The sequence below is a fragment of the Eublepharis macularius genome, chromosome 10 (genome assembly GCF_028583425.1).
Source record: "Eublepharis macularius isolate TG4126 chromosome 10, MPM_Emac_v1.0, whole genome shotgun sequence".
Taxonomy (NCBI): domain Eukaryota; kingdom Metazoa; phylum Chordata; class Lepidosauria; order Squamata; family Eublepharidae; genus Eublepharis; species Eublepharis macularius.
In genome coordinates, this window is record NC_072799.1 from 23,629,236 (window position 1) to 23,645,067 (window position 15,832).

Genomic DNA, 15,832 nt, shown 5'->3' on the forward strand with positions numbered 1-15,832 from the left:
ATGTTAAAAAAAGCCTTCCTTGGAAATCATCAATGTCCATGTTTTTGGGAGACTTTGGCAGCTCTGACATTTTAAAATGTCAGCTTTGACCATTCAACCAAATGTGGCAAAATCATTGTGTCTGTCTCTAATGTAGAAAGAAAATAACGTTTTGGTTGGCCAATTACCAAGTCAGTCAGAGATTAGTAATTATTTTCTGCTTAGTTTTTACCAAAATTCAGTTTCTGTTGAAGGTGGGGAAAATGTAGTGTCTGGGAACAGCACATAATGTGAGGAAATATGAAGATATATCCTGCTATAAACTGATTCAGTATGTAAACATCACAAACGGCTCAAGGTGTAAAGCCTTGGTTGAGGCCCATCTGTGAGTGATGTCTTTAATGATAGTAAGATAACTGTACTCTTCTAGACAGATTAGTGCTCCACTCAGAGCAGTGAACAAAGTCAGTGTTGTTATCATTATCCTCACATTACAGTTGAGGAGCTGGGACTGAGGAGAGTGGCTTACCCAAGGCCACCTACTGAGCTCATGACAGTAGTGAGATTTAAACCAGCAGAGTGCTGACTTGCAGTCCAACCACTTAACCACTATGCTAGGTCTAGGCTGACTCACCCACTATTTTTAACTGTGGGAAGGATTTGTGCCCCTCCAAATGAGAAGGAGGGGCAGTGAATCTCAGTGTCATTGTGATACCAGTTTGTAACTTCTTATGCTTCGATGAGGGTTTGCCTGAAATGGCTCACTTCTCCCGTTTCCCACAATGGTTGGTTGATTCAAATCAAGTTGTATAATCCAGCTTTCCAAGAATTCATTTTTTATTTTGGATCTTGCACTTTGGGTCATGTGGGACAGGTCTTGTGCCTCAAAAGTTTCACAGTTTCAACAAAAGTTCATAACAACATCAAAATCATTCAGTTTTTAGTATTACAGACTGAAGCTTGTAAACATGTCACTTTTGGACCCAGGATTCTCTTCAGTGTTGTGCCTCTTAAGTGCCCTGCTGCAGTGTAGCCCACTATCCTTTGCCTGCTTCTTCCTTCTTGTAGTCAGCTCAGTCTCTTATGTCCATAGGCACTTGGCCACTTCAATTTCAAGCCTCCATCATGCTGTTTCTTCAGGTCCTTTCTTCTCTGTGTACTACTTCTTTCTACCCTTCTTATTTCTTATAGCTATCCTTATTCAGTCTCTGTGCAGGTTCACCATTCCTTCGAATCTGATGATTGTAGCCTGCTCACTGCTGTGCTAGGTTTTCCCACTGCAGTATTCCCTTTTATTAGTCCATCAGACTCTATCATCTCTGCTCATCTTTGTAGACATATCTTCTCCACCTACCCTTCTTTTAGGCTCTCATTCCTCATTCCATCATCTGCCATGACTCCTTTCACCAATCAGCCCTTGGTTTCCTACCTCCTGTAAAATTCCCTGCCTGGGATTTTCGGTGTCCTGACCTTCTCCTAGATCATAGGTGATGTTTTTTCTTATTCAAACTGGCCTTTTTACTTCAACTTACAGAAGAAGACTGCTGCACCAAAAAAATATCCTATGGTTGACCATTTATACCAGAGAAATTATTTGCCTACAGGAAACCCATATAAGAAAGAGAGACCAACATTATTTAACATGTAAAAAACTTGGATCTATATTTGTTACAGCAGACTTGGTTAAAAAAGGAGGCATGGTAGCCTATATAAGGGAAGAATTGAAACCAAATTTAATTTACGCAGCTGAAGATGGTAGAATACTACTGGTTGAGATTTTTATTGGAGAAAAGAAGATCTTTCTTACAATGATATACACACCAAATGATCACCAGGAAATTTTTTTATCAAAACCTAACTGATGTGTTGGCAAGATTTGATTATATGGGCATATGTCTAATAGGAGATTTTAATGCTGTATTCGACCAAGACCTTGACAGGAAAACTACAAAGAAATCTAAAAGTTCAAAAGGACTACTCCCAAGATCCTTTCTTAGACTGGCAGAAGAATATAAACTGATTGATGCCTGGAGAACAAGAAATCCATCAGGAAGAGACTATACATTTTACTCGGACTATAATAAAGCTTGGTTCAGAATAGATATGTGTTGGATTTCTGCAAGCCTTTTACAACAACTTAAAGACATGGATATACTTCCCAAGACATATGCTGACTGTAACCCCTTATTGGTGAAAATAGCAGATGTACCAAAAAATTTAGATGGAGACTGAATGTACAGATTTTGAGGAAGAAAATTTGTTTGCAAGAGGTTAAGGAAGAAATGAAACATTTTCCAACAAAATATAAAACCTGAAACACACATGAATATCGTTTGGGATGCAAGTAAAGCATACTTCAGAGGATTGGTGATAAGATACGCAGCTAAACGAAAGCGAGAGAAGCAACATCACTACAAAGAAATAATGGGAAGCTTAGAGAAGAAGGAAAAAGATTTAAAAAGTGTTGCAGTATTGTAACATGGCAACATTGTAACAAAGTGCTGCTAGCTTCCCTGCCACTTTGTTTCCAAAGGGCTGTGCAAAACACTTGGTTTTTATTCCCTTTGGCAAAGCCTGAAACATGGGAGGGAGGGAAAAGCAGCTATTCTTTCCTGACTTTTAAGGCCAGGAGGAAAGTGCAGTAATGTTGCAATGCTGCCATGTTACAATGTTACAACGTTGCAACACTTCGTTACCTTTAAAAAAGAGAGAGCATGTGTGTGTGTATGTGCATACCCCAAAGGAGGAAGGGAAAACCAGCCATTTAAGCCCTTTCCTGGCTTTTAAAGCCATCAGGGAATAAGCAAATTCCTGCAAACATGGGAAGCAGAACAGCCGGCAGGCAGCAGTAGGGAAAGGGGCATTTAAACCCCGAATCAGCTCTTGTTGGGGAACTCCCTGACAAGCAGCTGATCCAAGCCTGCAAAGCTGAAATGCCCCTTTCTGTACCTCTGTGGAACGGCATTTCAACCCCTATCAGCTGCTTTTCGGGGATATCCCCAGCAAGCAGCTGATCCAAACCCATCTCGGTTGCCTAGGAAACTGATTTATCAGTGCCAGGCTGTCTGCAGTGTCGAACCGAAAACAAACCAAATAAACCAGTCTAAAGTTCATCCCGGTTCGTCAGAAATGGGCTCTGATGAACTGCTGATTCGTGAACCACAAACCAGCCCACTTCGTGATGAACTTTGGTTCGTATTTCAGTTCGTGCCCATCTCTATTCAGAAACCTATAACACGGTTATCCAAACTGTGGATATTTTGCAACATCTTCTAATCAAATCCAAGTTTTGCCATCTTTCTTTACTAGAATACATTCAGTCCAGCCACCCATAGAGCTTAAGCTGGATCAGAATAATGTGCTATGAATTTATTCTTACATGGTCTGGTATTCCTGAAGCAATTGATGCCATCAATGAATGTTGATGTGAGATAAAGGAATTTTAGGTATAATGTTTCCTTCATATTGATAGGCTCAACGCTTCTGGTGAGAGTGGCATGTGTGTCAGTAGGCAAAAACTGAAAATGAAGTTGTTTTTTGTCATAATTCCAGTTGTCATGCTAACTTTGCTTTCTGTACAGCTTGGTGTTCTCTAATCACTAGAAGGTGCAGTTTTTGTCTGTTAAAACAAGCATGGGTTTATTTCATTTTAAGAACACAGCCTAAGAATATAGCAATTTAGTTTATAAGTTGTGTATGTTTCATATAGAAACCCATGCTGTATCATGGAATCTTCTGAAAAGTAAACTAGTTCTCATTAGTTTTGTACCACTACCACTGTAGGTAGAGACTGATGTTAAAAAGATCAAAACCCATTTTGTAAAATGGGCTCCAGAACTTAAAAGTTGTTTGGGATTTTATCTGCAGTTCCGAAATGCTTTGACGAGTCGCTAACCTGCGAGAAGTGGCTTGTTGTCTACAACTAGTATTGTTCATCAGAGGGTATTTTAATCTAAAAGCTGTATACATACAATTATTATTCTCTCAAGCAATCTTGAAAATAGATTAAGCTGGTTTAAGGCTACTCCCAGTGAGCTTTATGTGCGTAAATGTGGATTTCAATCTGGATCTCTCTGGGACAGGTATAAATTATAGTAACAACATTAAATAAAGCTGCCCTGGCATGACTCACACATTTCCATACTGTCATTCATTTCCTCACTAGATTCCTTTTCATGTTTCATTAATTGTTTTCTATCTGAAATAAACAGAGAAAGGCAAACAAAAGAAGAATGTCAAGAGTGAAGGAAGGGTTTGCTGGCCACATTTCCTGAAGCAAAGCATGCGTTTTTTGCAGTTATTTCATGGGGTTGTGCTGGGATGTTCAAAGTGGTTGTATCATCTCATCTTATCTGAGTTCTCCCTTCCTGTCGAACATTATTCTGTTTTAAATTTTATGAGTTTTAAAATACAAAATTCTGTTAAGAATACAAATACGGTTCACAATATGCATATGCGCAGAATTTAAGTACCACATTAAAATTCATACAAAAACCCTAAAAAGAATAAGCATTCATGTTCCCTTTTCTTTCTTTCTTTCTTTCTTTCTTTCTTTCTTTCTTTCTTTCTTTCTTTCTTTCTTTCTTTCTTTCTTTCTTTCTTTCTTTCTTTCTTTCTTTCTTTCTTTCTTTCTTTCTTTCTTTCTTTCTTTCTTTTTCTTTTTGCCATCAAATTGTAGCCAACATGGCAATCCCATAGGGTTTTCAAGGCAAGAGATGAACAGGTGTAGTTTGCTATTGCCTGCCTCTGCACAGCAACCCTAGACTTCCTTGGTGTGGTCTCCCATCCAATTACTAATCAAGGCTGATCCTGTTTACCTTCCGAGATCTGATGAGATCAGGCTTTTTTCATAGTGTAGTGTTAAATCTGCGCACCTCTGTTAACACATACCATAATCCAAGGTTAGAGTGAGTTTGCAAACTCTGGTAATGGTAACAGTAGTTTAACTTTTAACACTGGTTAGATGGTAGCAGAAATGATGCTGTACTATGTTTAGCATTGAAAGGACAAAGGAGATCTTGCTGCTTGCATTGTCAGAGCAGCAGTCAGGTAAGAAGGTTTATGTGTAAGTAGCTACGCTCATGTATTTCTGTATATCACAATTGTGGAATGTCATCAAGGGGAAGCAGCTCTCACAACAGTGGCAGTAAATGTGAATCAAGTCTGTGGCTTTAACACTTCAGTAATTCATTTGAATCTGTACCATCATATGTAGACATACTGTGTTGTGCCAAAGACCCGTTTTATGTGGCGAAATGACCATGTTTTTCCTCTTCTCTTTCCACAACCACAGCAATTTTCCCATTCCAATTTTGATGGTTACACTTTGTTTTTATAAGTATTCTGTGTATAATTTTACACAATAGTCTGAGTCCACTAATAATAGTTGGAGCATTTCAGGAATCTCTGGGCAGATAAATATTTCCTAACCACAAAATGTATTCAGGAAAAAAATATGGCCAGTATTTGTAAGAGACTGAGTCTGTTCAAGATTTTTAACAAAAGCTTGGTGAATCTTTTGCTACCAATTGCATTGTTCATTATATCTGCACAGTTTAGTGTTGCATACTTTACTGTAGAATTACAGAAATCTTGCTTGCTTTTTCCCATTTATAAATAGGGAGAGATGGAGCAATGAACCAAGCAAACCTGTGGGTGTGATTTGTTTCATTCTGTCCCCTCTGTTGTTTTTGTAATGTGCTTATTTATATTTGGCAGAGAAGAGAACACAAATTTTTATAAACGATTGTTTCTCTGACTTTTTCATTGTGCTGAAACGTTTAAAGTATGCTTGGGATATGATCCAGTTGTCTGTGGACACAGTGCTTGAAAGCAGAGAGGTTCCCTGTATCGAGAGTTGTGCTAATTTCTCCGCACATAATGCTATACCTGAGGGGGCAGTTGGATCCTATCTTTAGCATTCATTGTAAGGTTAATGCATGGAAATATGACGTGTTTAAGTATCGCAGAGGATTCAGGTCAAGAACAGGCAAACAGGAGATTTTACCAGGGCTTTTTTTCAGCTGGAACGCAGTGGAACGGAGTTCCGGCACCTCTTGAAAATGGTCACATGGCTGGTAGCCCCGCCCCCTGATCTCCAGACAGAGGGGAGTTTAGATCACCCTCCGCACCATGCGGATATCAGGGGACGGGGCCACCAGCCATGTGACCATTTTTGCCAAGGGCGATTTAAACCTTTAAAAATTCCCCCCTTGTTCCAGCTGACCCAAAGTGACGTCATTGTGTGATCCTGAGTTCCACCACCAAGTTCCACCATCTCTTTTCCCTGAAAAAAACCCCTGGATTTTACTATTCCAGCTGTAACTTCTAATGCTCTAATTTCATTTCCACCTTTCCCAATTCCATTCTCCTGTGGTCCGGAGTGGGGCAGTCAGCACTAGTGGGTAGCTCCTCCTCCGTCTCTTGCGCAGGGCCGGACAAAACTTGCGATCCTCGGGGGAGGGGCTCCCAGGATGACCCAGTTTTTCCGGCCCTGCTCAGCAGAGCGGACGCGAATTCGGAGCTCTGAAGAGAGCGGCGATCTTCAAAGAACTTTAGAGGCGCTGACTCGCCGGGGAAAGGAAGGACGTGTTCCTCCACCCCCCCCCCGCTCCTGACCGAGCGTTTTCTGAGCGGCACGGGAGCCGCGGAGGCGAGTGCACAGCCGACGTTCCTAACTGTCTAGGACCCGGCTGTTGCAGAGGAGGCGTGGAAAGCGGCGGGAAACTTCGGCGGCCGCGGAGCTCAGAGGAAGCTTAAAGGCTCCAAACGGCAGAAGCCTCCGAGAGCGCGCCAAAAGATGGTGAGTACTGTGCAACCCCGCCAAGAGGCTTTTGCTCTCTGCGAAGCGGGGGGGGGGAACCGGGCCCCGGCCCTAGTTTGGGAGCGCAGAGAGCAGTGCGGCCTCGGAACGCTTCAAAGGAAAGGGAGCGATAAGCAGCCTCTTACTGCATTTTCCTCCCTGGGCATTGCGGCTCCGTTTCTTTGGGGGTGGCTAGAGGGAAAATCTCCCTAATGCACTTCCCTGCAATTTTGATCCGTGCAAACACTGTGAGTTTGGAAAATTATTTGGCCATCCGGGTAATGCATGCTCACGCTTGCTCCCACTTTAGGCAACACGTTTTTGGCGGGAATGATGTCACAGGCCAGCACTTCAGAACAAAAAGCCTCTGAAAGCATGGATGCATCAGAAAGGCCAAGTCACTCCCATTCTAGCCAAGGGAAGAGCTCTGGGAATGGTGAACCCGATCTCACAGGCCCAGAGGCTAAAGCCAATATATTGGCATGGCTGCAGGAAGAAATTAGGAAAGGAATAGATAGTGCAGTTAAAGAGCTTAAGGAGCAGCCTGGCTCCAAGAGGAAAACCCCAAGCACCTCCAATGAAAAGAAGAAGGCTGGGTCCTCCACCCTGTCCAAGCCAAAGAAAAGAAAGCTGGCCAAGTGGATTGAAGTTGACTCCAGTGCCTCTGAGGAGTCTAAGGAAGATCCAGACTCATCCTCGCAGTCCTCAGGAAGTGAGGAGGGGGAATTGTCAGAGGAAGAGGAGATGGAGGCTGATCAGGCGCAGTCCAGGCTTTTTCCGCAGGAAATGTACTCTAAGTTGCTTGCAAAAGTATTAAGAACCCTGGAAATCTCCCAGTCCTCAGCGAGTAAAGCTGAGACGGAATCTGCCTACCCACAAGGTCTGGAGAGAGCCTTGCCCAAGGTGGGTCAGAGGCACACAGGGGTGCCCTTGCCAGCCATCTTCCACGATGTAATGAGAGTGGAATGGGATAACCCGGCCAAGCCTAAAGCCTACCAGTCTGTGTTCCACAAATTCTACTCTCTGGGTCCAGATGACGCCAAGAAGATCAAACTCCCTGCAGTGGATGACCCTGTCTCCAGTCTGGCAACCACTTCAGTCCTACCCATGGACGCGGAGGGCATGCCCAAGGACCCGTCGGACAAGAAAATAGAGCAGGCCCTGCGTAGAGACTTTGAGGCATCCGCGGCGTCTCTCAGGTCTTCCTCAGTGGGATCACTGTTTGCGAGGGCAGCCTACACATGGGCCTCAGACCTGGCTGCCGCAGGCAGAGAGGTGCCCAAAGAGGTCAAGAATGAAGTCAAAAAGATTGCCCTTGCGGCAGCCTTTGCAGCGGACGCCACCCTGGACTCCTTTCAGATGTCCTCCAGAGCCATGGGCTTCAACGTCGCTGCAAGAAGGAACACCTGGCTACGGAACTGGGATGTAGACCCACCAGCCCGCAGTAAGGTGGCGGCAATCCCTTACTCAGGAGGCAAACTCTTTGGAGAAGCACTGGATAAGTATCTTGTAGAAAACTCAGACAAGAAGAGGGTGCTGCCATCAAAGAAAAAGGAGATGAAGTACAAAGGAAGGCACTCCTTTCGTGACTTCAAGAGATCAGCTAGACAGAATTCAGACAGGCCATTTAAGGGTAGATGGCAGTCTAAGACCAGATCCGACAGTAGACCCTTCGCCTACAGAAAGCCAGCCTCCCAGTCCAAGGCTCAGAAGAAGACCAACCAAGCATGACTATTGCAACGCACCTCGTCATATAGGGGGGCGCCTGCAGGAATTTGTGCCCCAATGGATGAAGACAGTTTCGGACGAATGGGTGCTGGAGACAGTATCCAGGGGCTACTCTTTGGAGTTCGACAGAATCCCAAAGGCACGTTTTATTCCGATGGCCCGGAACTGCTCCCGGCTGAAACATCTTCAACTCATGAAGGCAATCAAGCACCTGTTACAAATCAGGGCTATAGAGCCAGTGCCCAAACACTCCAGCAAACGGGGAGTGTACTCGATCTTCTTCACTGTACCGAAGAAGAACGGAGAGATCAGGGCCATTCTGGACCTCAAATGGTTAAATCTCCACATCAGGTCCAGGAAATTCAAGATGGAGACGATGAAATCGACCACGGAAGCCATTCAACACGGGGACTTCCTGGCCTCCATCGATCTATCGGAGGCCTACTTACATATCCCTATCCGGCCAGCGCACAGGAAGTACCTGCGTTTCGCTTACAACGGACGCCATTATCAATACAGAGCCCTCCCCTTCGGCCTGAAGTCCGCACCGAGGGTCTTCACCAAGGTCCTGGTCACGCTGGTGGCTTTCCTCAGGATCCAGGGGGTGGCGCTGTCGCCCTATCTGGACGACATTCTCATAAAGGCTCCCTCCCTGCTGGCTGCTCAAACAGCAGTGTCTCTGACAATACAATGCCTGGAGAGCCACGGTTTCATCGTCAACAGGCGGAAGAGCTTGTTGGCACCAGCGCAGAGGATCGTGCACCTGGGCGTGATTGTGGACACAGCACTAGACAGGATCTTTGTGTCACTGGAGAGACAGCAGAAAATCAGGTCACTCATTCAGAACATTCAATTGAGAAGGCTGGTGGAGGTCATGCAGCTGGCCAAATTGCAAGGCATGCTGGTATCCTGCCAGGATACCCTTCAATGGGCCAGGTTCCATACCCGACCCCTACTGAGATTCCTGCGGCCATATCAGCGGGTCATAACACACAGGTGGCACAAACTGGTGGAGATTCCCGAGGCGCTGCACAAGGAACTGAGCTGGTGGATGACACCGAACAGGTTCGTGGAAGGGTCTCCCCTCAGGGAACCAACCCGACTAGCGGTGACGACGGACGCCAGCCTGTCCGGATGGGGAGCCCACATGAAGGACAGGATAACACAAGGGGAATGGCTCCCGGAAGAGCGGGAGGCCAGCATAAACCTGCTAGAGCTCAAGGCCATCCGGAATGGGCTCTTGGAGTTCAAGGACGCACTTCAAGGAAAACACGTCATGGTACACACAGACAACATGACGGCCAAGGCCTACGTAAACAAACAAGGAGGCACAAGATCCAGGCAACTGAGCAAGGAAGCAGAGGAACTCTTTCTCTGGGCGGAAAGGAACTTGAAATCAATAAGGGCCAGTCATATAGCAGGACAGCAAAACGCCCTGGCGGATTGGCTGAGCCGGAACAAAGTGGACCACTCGGAATGGACACTGGACAGACAAACCTTTCGGGAGTTGTGCATGAGGTTTGGCACTCCAGAGGTGGATCTTTTTGCATCTCTGAAGAACAGGCAGGTACCCAAGTTCTTTTCAAGATACAGGGAACCAGAGGCGATGGGGGTGGATGCGTTGAGCCAGGCGTGGCCGCGCAGCCTACTGTACGCGTTTCCCCCAACAAAAATCATACACAGAGTCATACAGAGGATCATAGATCAGGAAGCGGACGTGGTCCTAGTTGCACCATTTTGGCCCAGGAGGCCGTGGTTCCAAGACCTCAAGAGACTGTCTCACTCGACTCCATGGACCCTCCCGTGCAGGGAGGACCTATTGACTCAAGGGGGAATTCGACATCCGAACCCGGACTCCCTGCATCTGACGGCCTGGCGGTTGAGCGTGAACAGCTCAAGGGACTAGGATATCCCGAGAAGGTGGTCGAGACAATGCTTGCCTCGCGGAAAGGCTCGACCAACAGGAGCTATAACAGGACATGGCAGCGATTCTCACAATGGTGTGCGGAGAAAGGGCGGGATCCCATGTCAGCCTCGGTGAAGCAGATCCTTGTATTCCTCCAGGATGGGCTAGACAAGGGGCTCAGTACTAGTACGCTTAAGCGGCAGGTGGCCGCGATCTCTGCTATCAGGGGATCTCAATCGGGAGTGTCGCTTACCTCGCATCCACATATTAAGAGGTTCTTGAGGGGAACGACGCTGCTGAACCCACCTCAAGTGCACCGTTTTCCCACATGGAACCTGAACCTAGTCTTGAAGGCCCTTACTGGAGAGCCGTTTGAACCGATGGCGACCTGTTCCCTCAAAAATCTGACCCTTAAGACAATCTTCCTAGTGGGACTGACCTCGGCTAGGAGGGTTTCAGAATTAGGGGCACTGTCCATAAGTAAGGAGCTGTGCATTTTCCACCAGGATAAAGTAGTACTACGAACAGACCCCACCTTTATCCCTAAGGTCAACACGTCCTTTCACAGAGGGGAAGACATCATCCTGCCCTCCTTCTGTGCTAACCCCAAACACGAGAAGGAAAGGGAATGGCACAAGCTAGACGTTCGTAGGGCATTAAGCTTCTACATAGACAGGACTAGTCAGGTACGGAAGGTGGAGAGCATGTTCGTGTCATTCAGGAATAGTTCCCTGGGGATGAAAGTCTCTCTGCCCACACTAAGTAGATGGATCAGGGAGTGCATTGTACTAGCATACAAATCTAGGAATGTTCCTCCCCCGGCTGGGATCACGGCTCATTCTCTGAGAGGGGCAGCCACTTCAGCGGCGTACAGATCCTTCCCGTCCCTGGAAAGGATATGCAAGGCAGCTACATGGAGGTCAGTTCACACGTTCACGAAACACTATAGGATAGACAGGATGGCCTCCTCCGAGGCGGCCTTTGGCAGGAGGGTGCTACAGCACGTCCTGGATTCCTAGAATACCCGCCCAAGGGTACACTGCTAGGAGTATATCCCACTAGTGCTGACTGCCCCACTCCGGACCACAGGAGAATGGAAGATTTGTATCCACTTACCGTGAATCTTCCTTTCTCGGTGGTCCAGGAGTGGGGCAGTCAGACCCCACCCTTACATAAAGAAAGAAAGAAAGAAAGAAAAGGGGGGACCTAAGGGGACACACACATGATAGGAAGAAAAGGTAAACTGGAAATATATACGTAGTGCTGAAGGGTTTCAGTTGGGGAACAAGAAACCAGTAAGGTCCATGGGCCGTGGAGAGTCCCCGGAGTTCACCTGTAATTTGCCAGTTGGATTGATTGTTTTGATTGACTGTTGTCGTTAGTTGTAATCCAGAACAGGAATGAGCTGGACTGAGACTTAGAAGGGGTTGATACGGGCTTGGAAAGGAACTGAGTCATCCTGGGAGCCCCTCCCCCGAGGATCGCAAGTTTTGTCCGGCCCTGCGCAAGAGACAGAGGAGGAGCTACCCACTAGTGCTGACTGCCCCACTCCTGGACCACCGAGAAAGGAAGATTCACGGTAAGTGGATACAAATCTTCCATTCTTTCACACTGATAACAAAAAAAAATGTAATTTCTGTACATGTTCACATTGCATTCGTTACTGTGAATTGACTGCTTTCAATAGTGATGTGGCTAGCCTATATCAGCTTTGGAGTCATTAGACTCATCCCATGAAAGTTCTGTGAAAAATTGAATAACAAATGTGTTTCTAAAGAAGCAAAAGTGCCCTCTGTTCACTATTGCTATTTCCCTGTGTCTATTCAGTAGGGATGTGCAAAACTCCTTGAGAAACTATTGCTCATGTGCCTCCCATTTTTCCTTCATGCAAGAACTTCAAAACCCACTTCAGTGGCAATAAGAAAAATTCTTCTTTTGCATACACCTTGTTATACATCATAAACTGGTTTTAATATGTATGTTTTCCGTTAGTTGTTAACCTGTTGCAGGCAGTTCAGGTCATAGTTTATGCAGTTCGGCCATGAATCCATTCAGCTTTCTCTGGAAACTGTATATATGGAAAGCAAATGATTTGCTCTTTGAATGCTTAATGAAGCAATTGATAGAACAAAAGCTGGAACTGAAAGCTCTATTGCCTTCCTCAAATCCCATTGGTTTGAATACAGAAGTTAAGTACCCTTTAAATGCAAGGGACCTAAAATGGCATGTATTTTAAGCTAGAGAGTAGAGCAGTGGATTCACCTGTCCCCCTTTTTTTCCTTCCAGAGCACCTGCAGCCCCCAAACCTGATCCTATTCCTGTGCATCAAGTAAGTTTCTTCTTTAAGTTCAGGGGAATGTAGTCGTTGGCAATTAACATTTTAATGTTCCTTGAATCCTTCTTTGCCATGTGCTAGTATTCAAAGAGCTCTTCCAGTGCAACCAGCTATTCCACCCCCCCCCCCAAAATTTAGCATATCAAGATATTGGTCTTGATCTGTAAAGTCCTGGCTTGATTCCCACATGCTTGAGACTGTCTCTTTTTTTGTGTCCTGTTCTGACCGATCTTGCTATCCCCCAGCATTACAGGATGCAGAGGAGTTAGCCATGTTAGTCTGTAGTTACAAAAAAGTAAAAAGTCCAGTAGCACCTTTAAGACTAACCAACTTTATTGAGGCATATGCTTTCGAGAACCACAGCTCTCTGACGAAGAGCTGCATCTGATGAAGAGAGCTGTGGTTCTCGAAAGCTTATGCCTCAGTAAAGCTGGTTAGTCTTAAAGGTGCTGTTGGACTTTTTACTTCATTACATGATGGTGTAAGTGTCCAAGATTAGGTAACAGTTTAGCAGAACACCTATGAAATATTTATTTTATTACATTTCTAGACCATCCTCCCCGTCAGACAGTCTCAGGGTGGTGTAACAACATCCAATTTTTTACATAAAGTTTAAAAATAATAAAAACATTATAAAACACAAAGACTATTCCATATACAATTAAAATTTCTCAACTGGCGGATATAAATATTAAATACAGCATTTTTAGACGCAGGGCTTGGCTCTTGCATCATGCCCTGCGTCACACTTATGAGCTCCTGCATGGGTGGTGTATAGTCTTCAGTGGTATGGCCTGTGAGAGGACAGCCTAGCCCCCACCAAATGCCTGGCGGAACATCTCCATCTTACAGGCCCGGCGGAAAGATAACAAATCCTGCTGGGCCCTGGTTTCCTCAGACAGAGAGTTCCACCAGGTCAGAGCCAGGACCAAAAAGGCCCTAGCTCTGGTAGAGGCCAGGCGGACCTCCCTGGGGCCAGGGACCATCAGCAAGTGTTTATTAGCTGACCAAAGCAACCTCCGGGGAGCATATGGGGAGAGGCGGTCCCGAAGGTATGCTGGGCCCAGTCCGCATAGGGCTTTATAGGTCAGCACCAGAACCTTTGTTGCAATCAGAGCCCTGTCCTAGCTATTCCTTCTTTATGCAGCTTCCAAAATCCAGTTTTAACATGCAAACAGCCTTCCCAGTAGCACTCAGGGGCCATTGGAACCCTCTGTTATCCCTCTGTTATGCCTCTGAGCCTAGTGCACAGCTGGTTCAAACAAGAGGGGATCTTTGAAGTCATGCCAGGACACAGTCTCCAAGATGTGTGGAACCTTAGATGTTAAAACAGCAGTTCAAGTTTATTGTTTGAAGTATTTATATTCTGCTTTTCTCCCAGTCAGTGGGACTCAAAGCAGCTTACATCAACTGAAAACAAAAGCACACTAGAAATTTGTGGCCCACATTTATGGCTGAGGAATGTCTGCAGAGGCAGAGTGCGTATCCTCTTCCGATGGATATGCGAATCCTCCCCTCCACCTCCCTGGCAGCTGGAACACATTGATGCACATTTTCCTCAAATTTCAATAAAATTTCTTAAAAGAAGAGTCTCACGACCAATTAACAAAGAAAGGAAAAGGAATCACGAAAGAATTACAGGGATTTTATACCTCATTTCCAAACTTCTCTTTTTAAAAATAATTTGAATTTTCATTTTGAGCACTAAACAGTAGCTGACCACCAGAATTGGGTCATATTGTAAACGAAGGCCAGATCCTAAAGACCTAATTTAAGCGTGTCCTACTACTTCCCCTCGGAAAAGCAATGCCTCATGTCGTATTCCAAGCTGTTTTTTTGAAATTTAACTCACATTAAAAGATGAGAGAACTGTAGCTCAAAACAGCTGTCCCAGTTCCCCCCTCATTAGTCTTTGGTTCCAGGCCAGAATCTCAGTTAGAGCCTTTTTAAGGGCATTTATCCCTCTTACTTTTGCACTTGGCGAGTCTCTTTTACTTTCCATCCTCACCCTCAAACCTTACTCAGCAACTATGAAATGTTTTTGCTAAGATATTAGGATTCCCAGCATATGCATGTTCAGGTATTTCTCCTCCAAAACGCATGCAGTGTCTGTAATTTAGTACTGCTGCTGCTTTATGGGCGAAGCTACATTCCTGTAACCCATCACTGCCATTCAGTTGAGTTCCCAGATGAAACTTCAAACAGATGTCATTGTCGCTTTGATATTTTGCATGTCATTTATGTGTGTGTGTGTGTGTGTGGCTTTTTCGGTGTATTTTTGTGTTTTTATTTCATATAGGTAGAGCCTACGGAACTAGTTAAGCCTGTGCCCATTGCATCTGCAGTCACACCCAAAGTTTCATCCACAGCTAACCTGGCCTTCAATAAAGCCCCACGGCCATTTGGGGCTGTGTCATCTTCCAGGGTCACATCCATCCCATCACCATCGTCTGCCTTCACTCCGGCCCATGCAAGTTTTTCATCACGTGCTTCCCCTCCACCACCGACCACTCCCACGCCTCCTCCTTTTACTGCCTCTGGACTGCATGCTAATGCCAAATCTAATGCTGACCAGCGTTCACCTGTGCTGAGCGCTGCTAAACCTGCAGTCAATATCCCATGGCAGCCCACATACCATGCATCCTCGAATACCTCTGTCAACGAAAATGCCCAGGAGGTGGCAGAGGGGCAGCGAAGAGGATTCAAAGAGAACCAGGTTGACAGTACACAGCAAAATGGGTAGGTAGTTTCAGGGCACATAGCTGCTGCTGCTGCTTCTTGCTGTGAGGACAATTGTATATCCTTGTCAATTTTCACTGCTCAGTCTTGTTACTTTTGAGAATGAAAAAACTAAATTCATTGTATTGCTGAAATCTATGAAGATTGGTTACATCTACTCAACAAAATTGTTGGCTTTCTGTCTATTTTTTTCCAAAGTATTTGGAGGATAGTAGTCTGGTGAGAGTGCTGGAAATTCCATTAGATATCTTAAACCTCATCCACAAAGCTACAGTTCCCACATAGAATGACTATTAAAGTAGCTTATGTGTATAGTGCAAATATGCCCTATTTTAGGACAAAT

At 45.3% G+C, this 15,832-nt stretch overlaps 1 protein-coding gene across 7 annotated transcripts in view; it reads left to right on the forward strand.

Annotated features, from left to right (window-relative positions):
* Nucleotides 1-15,832, forward strand: part of PDLIM5 (PDZ and LIM domain 5) — a 177,020-nt gene that overhangs the window by 66,485 nt on the left and 94,703 nt on the right. For 4 of the 7 annotated variants that reach the window (XM_054990104.1, XM_054990103.1, XM_054990102.1 and 1 more), the window contains 2 exons: nt 12,702-12,744; nt 15,050-15,489. In XM_054990104.1, the coding sequence (XP_054846079.1) occupies nt 12,702-12,744; nt 15,050-15,489 (483 nt within the window). The remainder of the gene's footprint in view (nt 1-12,701; nt 12,745-15,049; nt 15,490-15,832) is intronic. The other 3 variants (XM_054990105.1, XM_054990106.1, XM_054990109.1) reach the window with 1 other exon arrangement.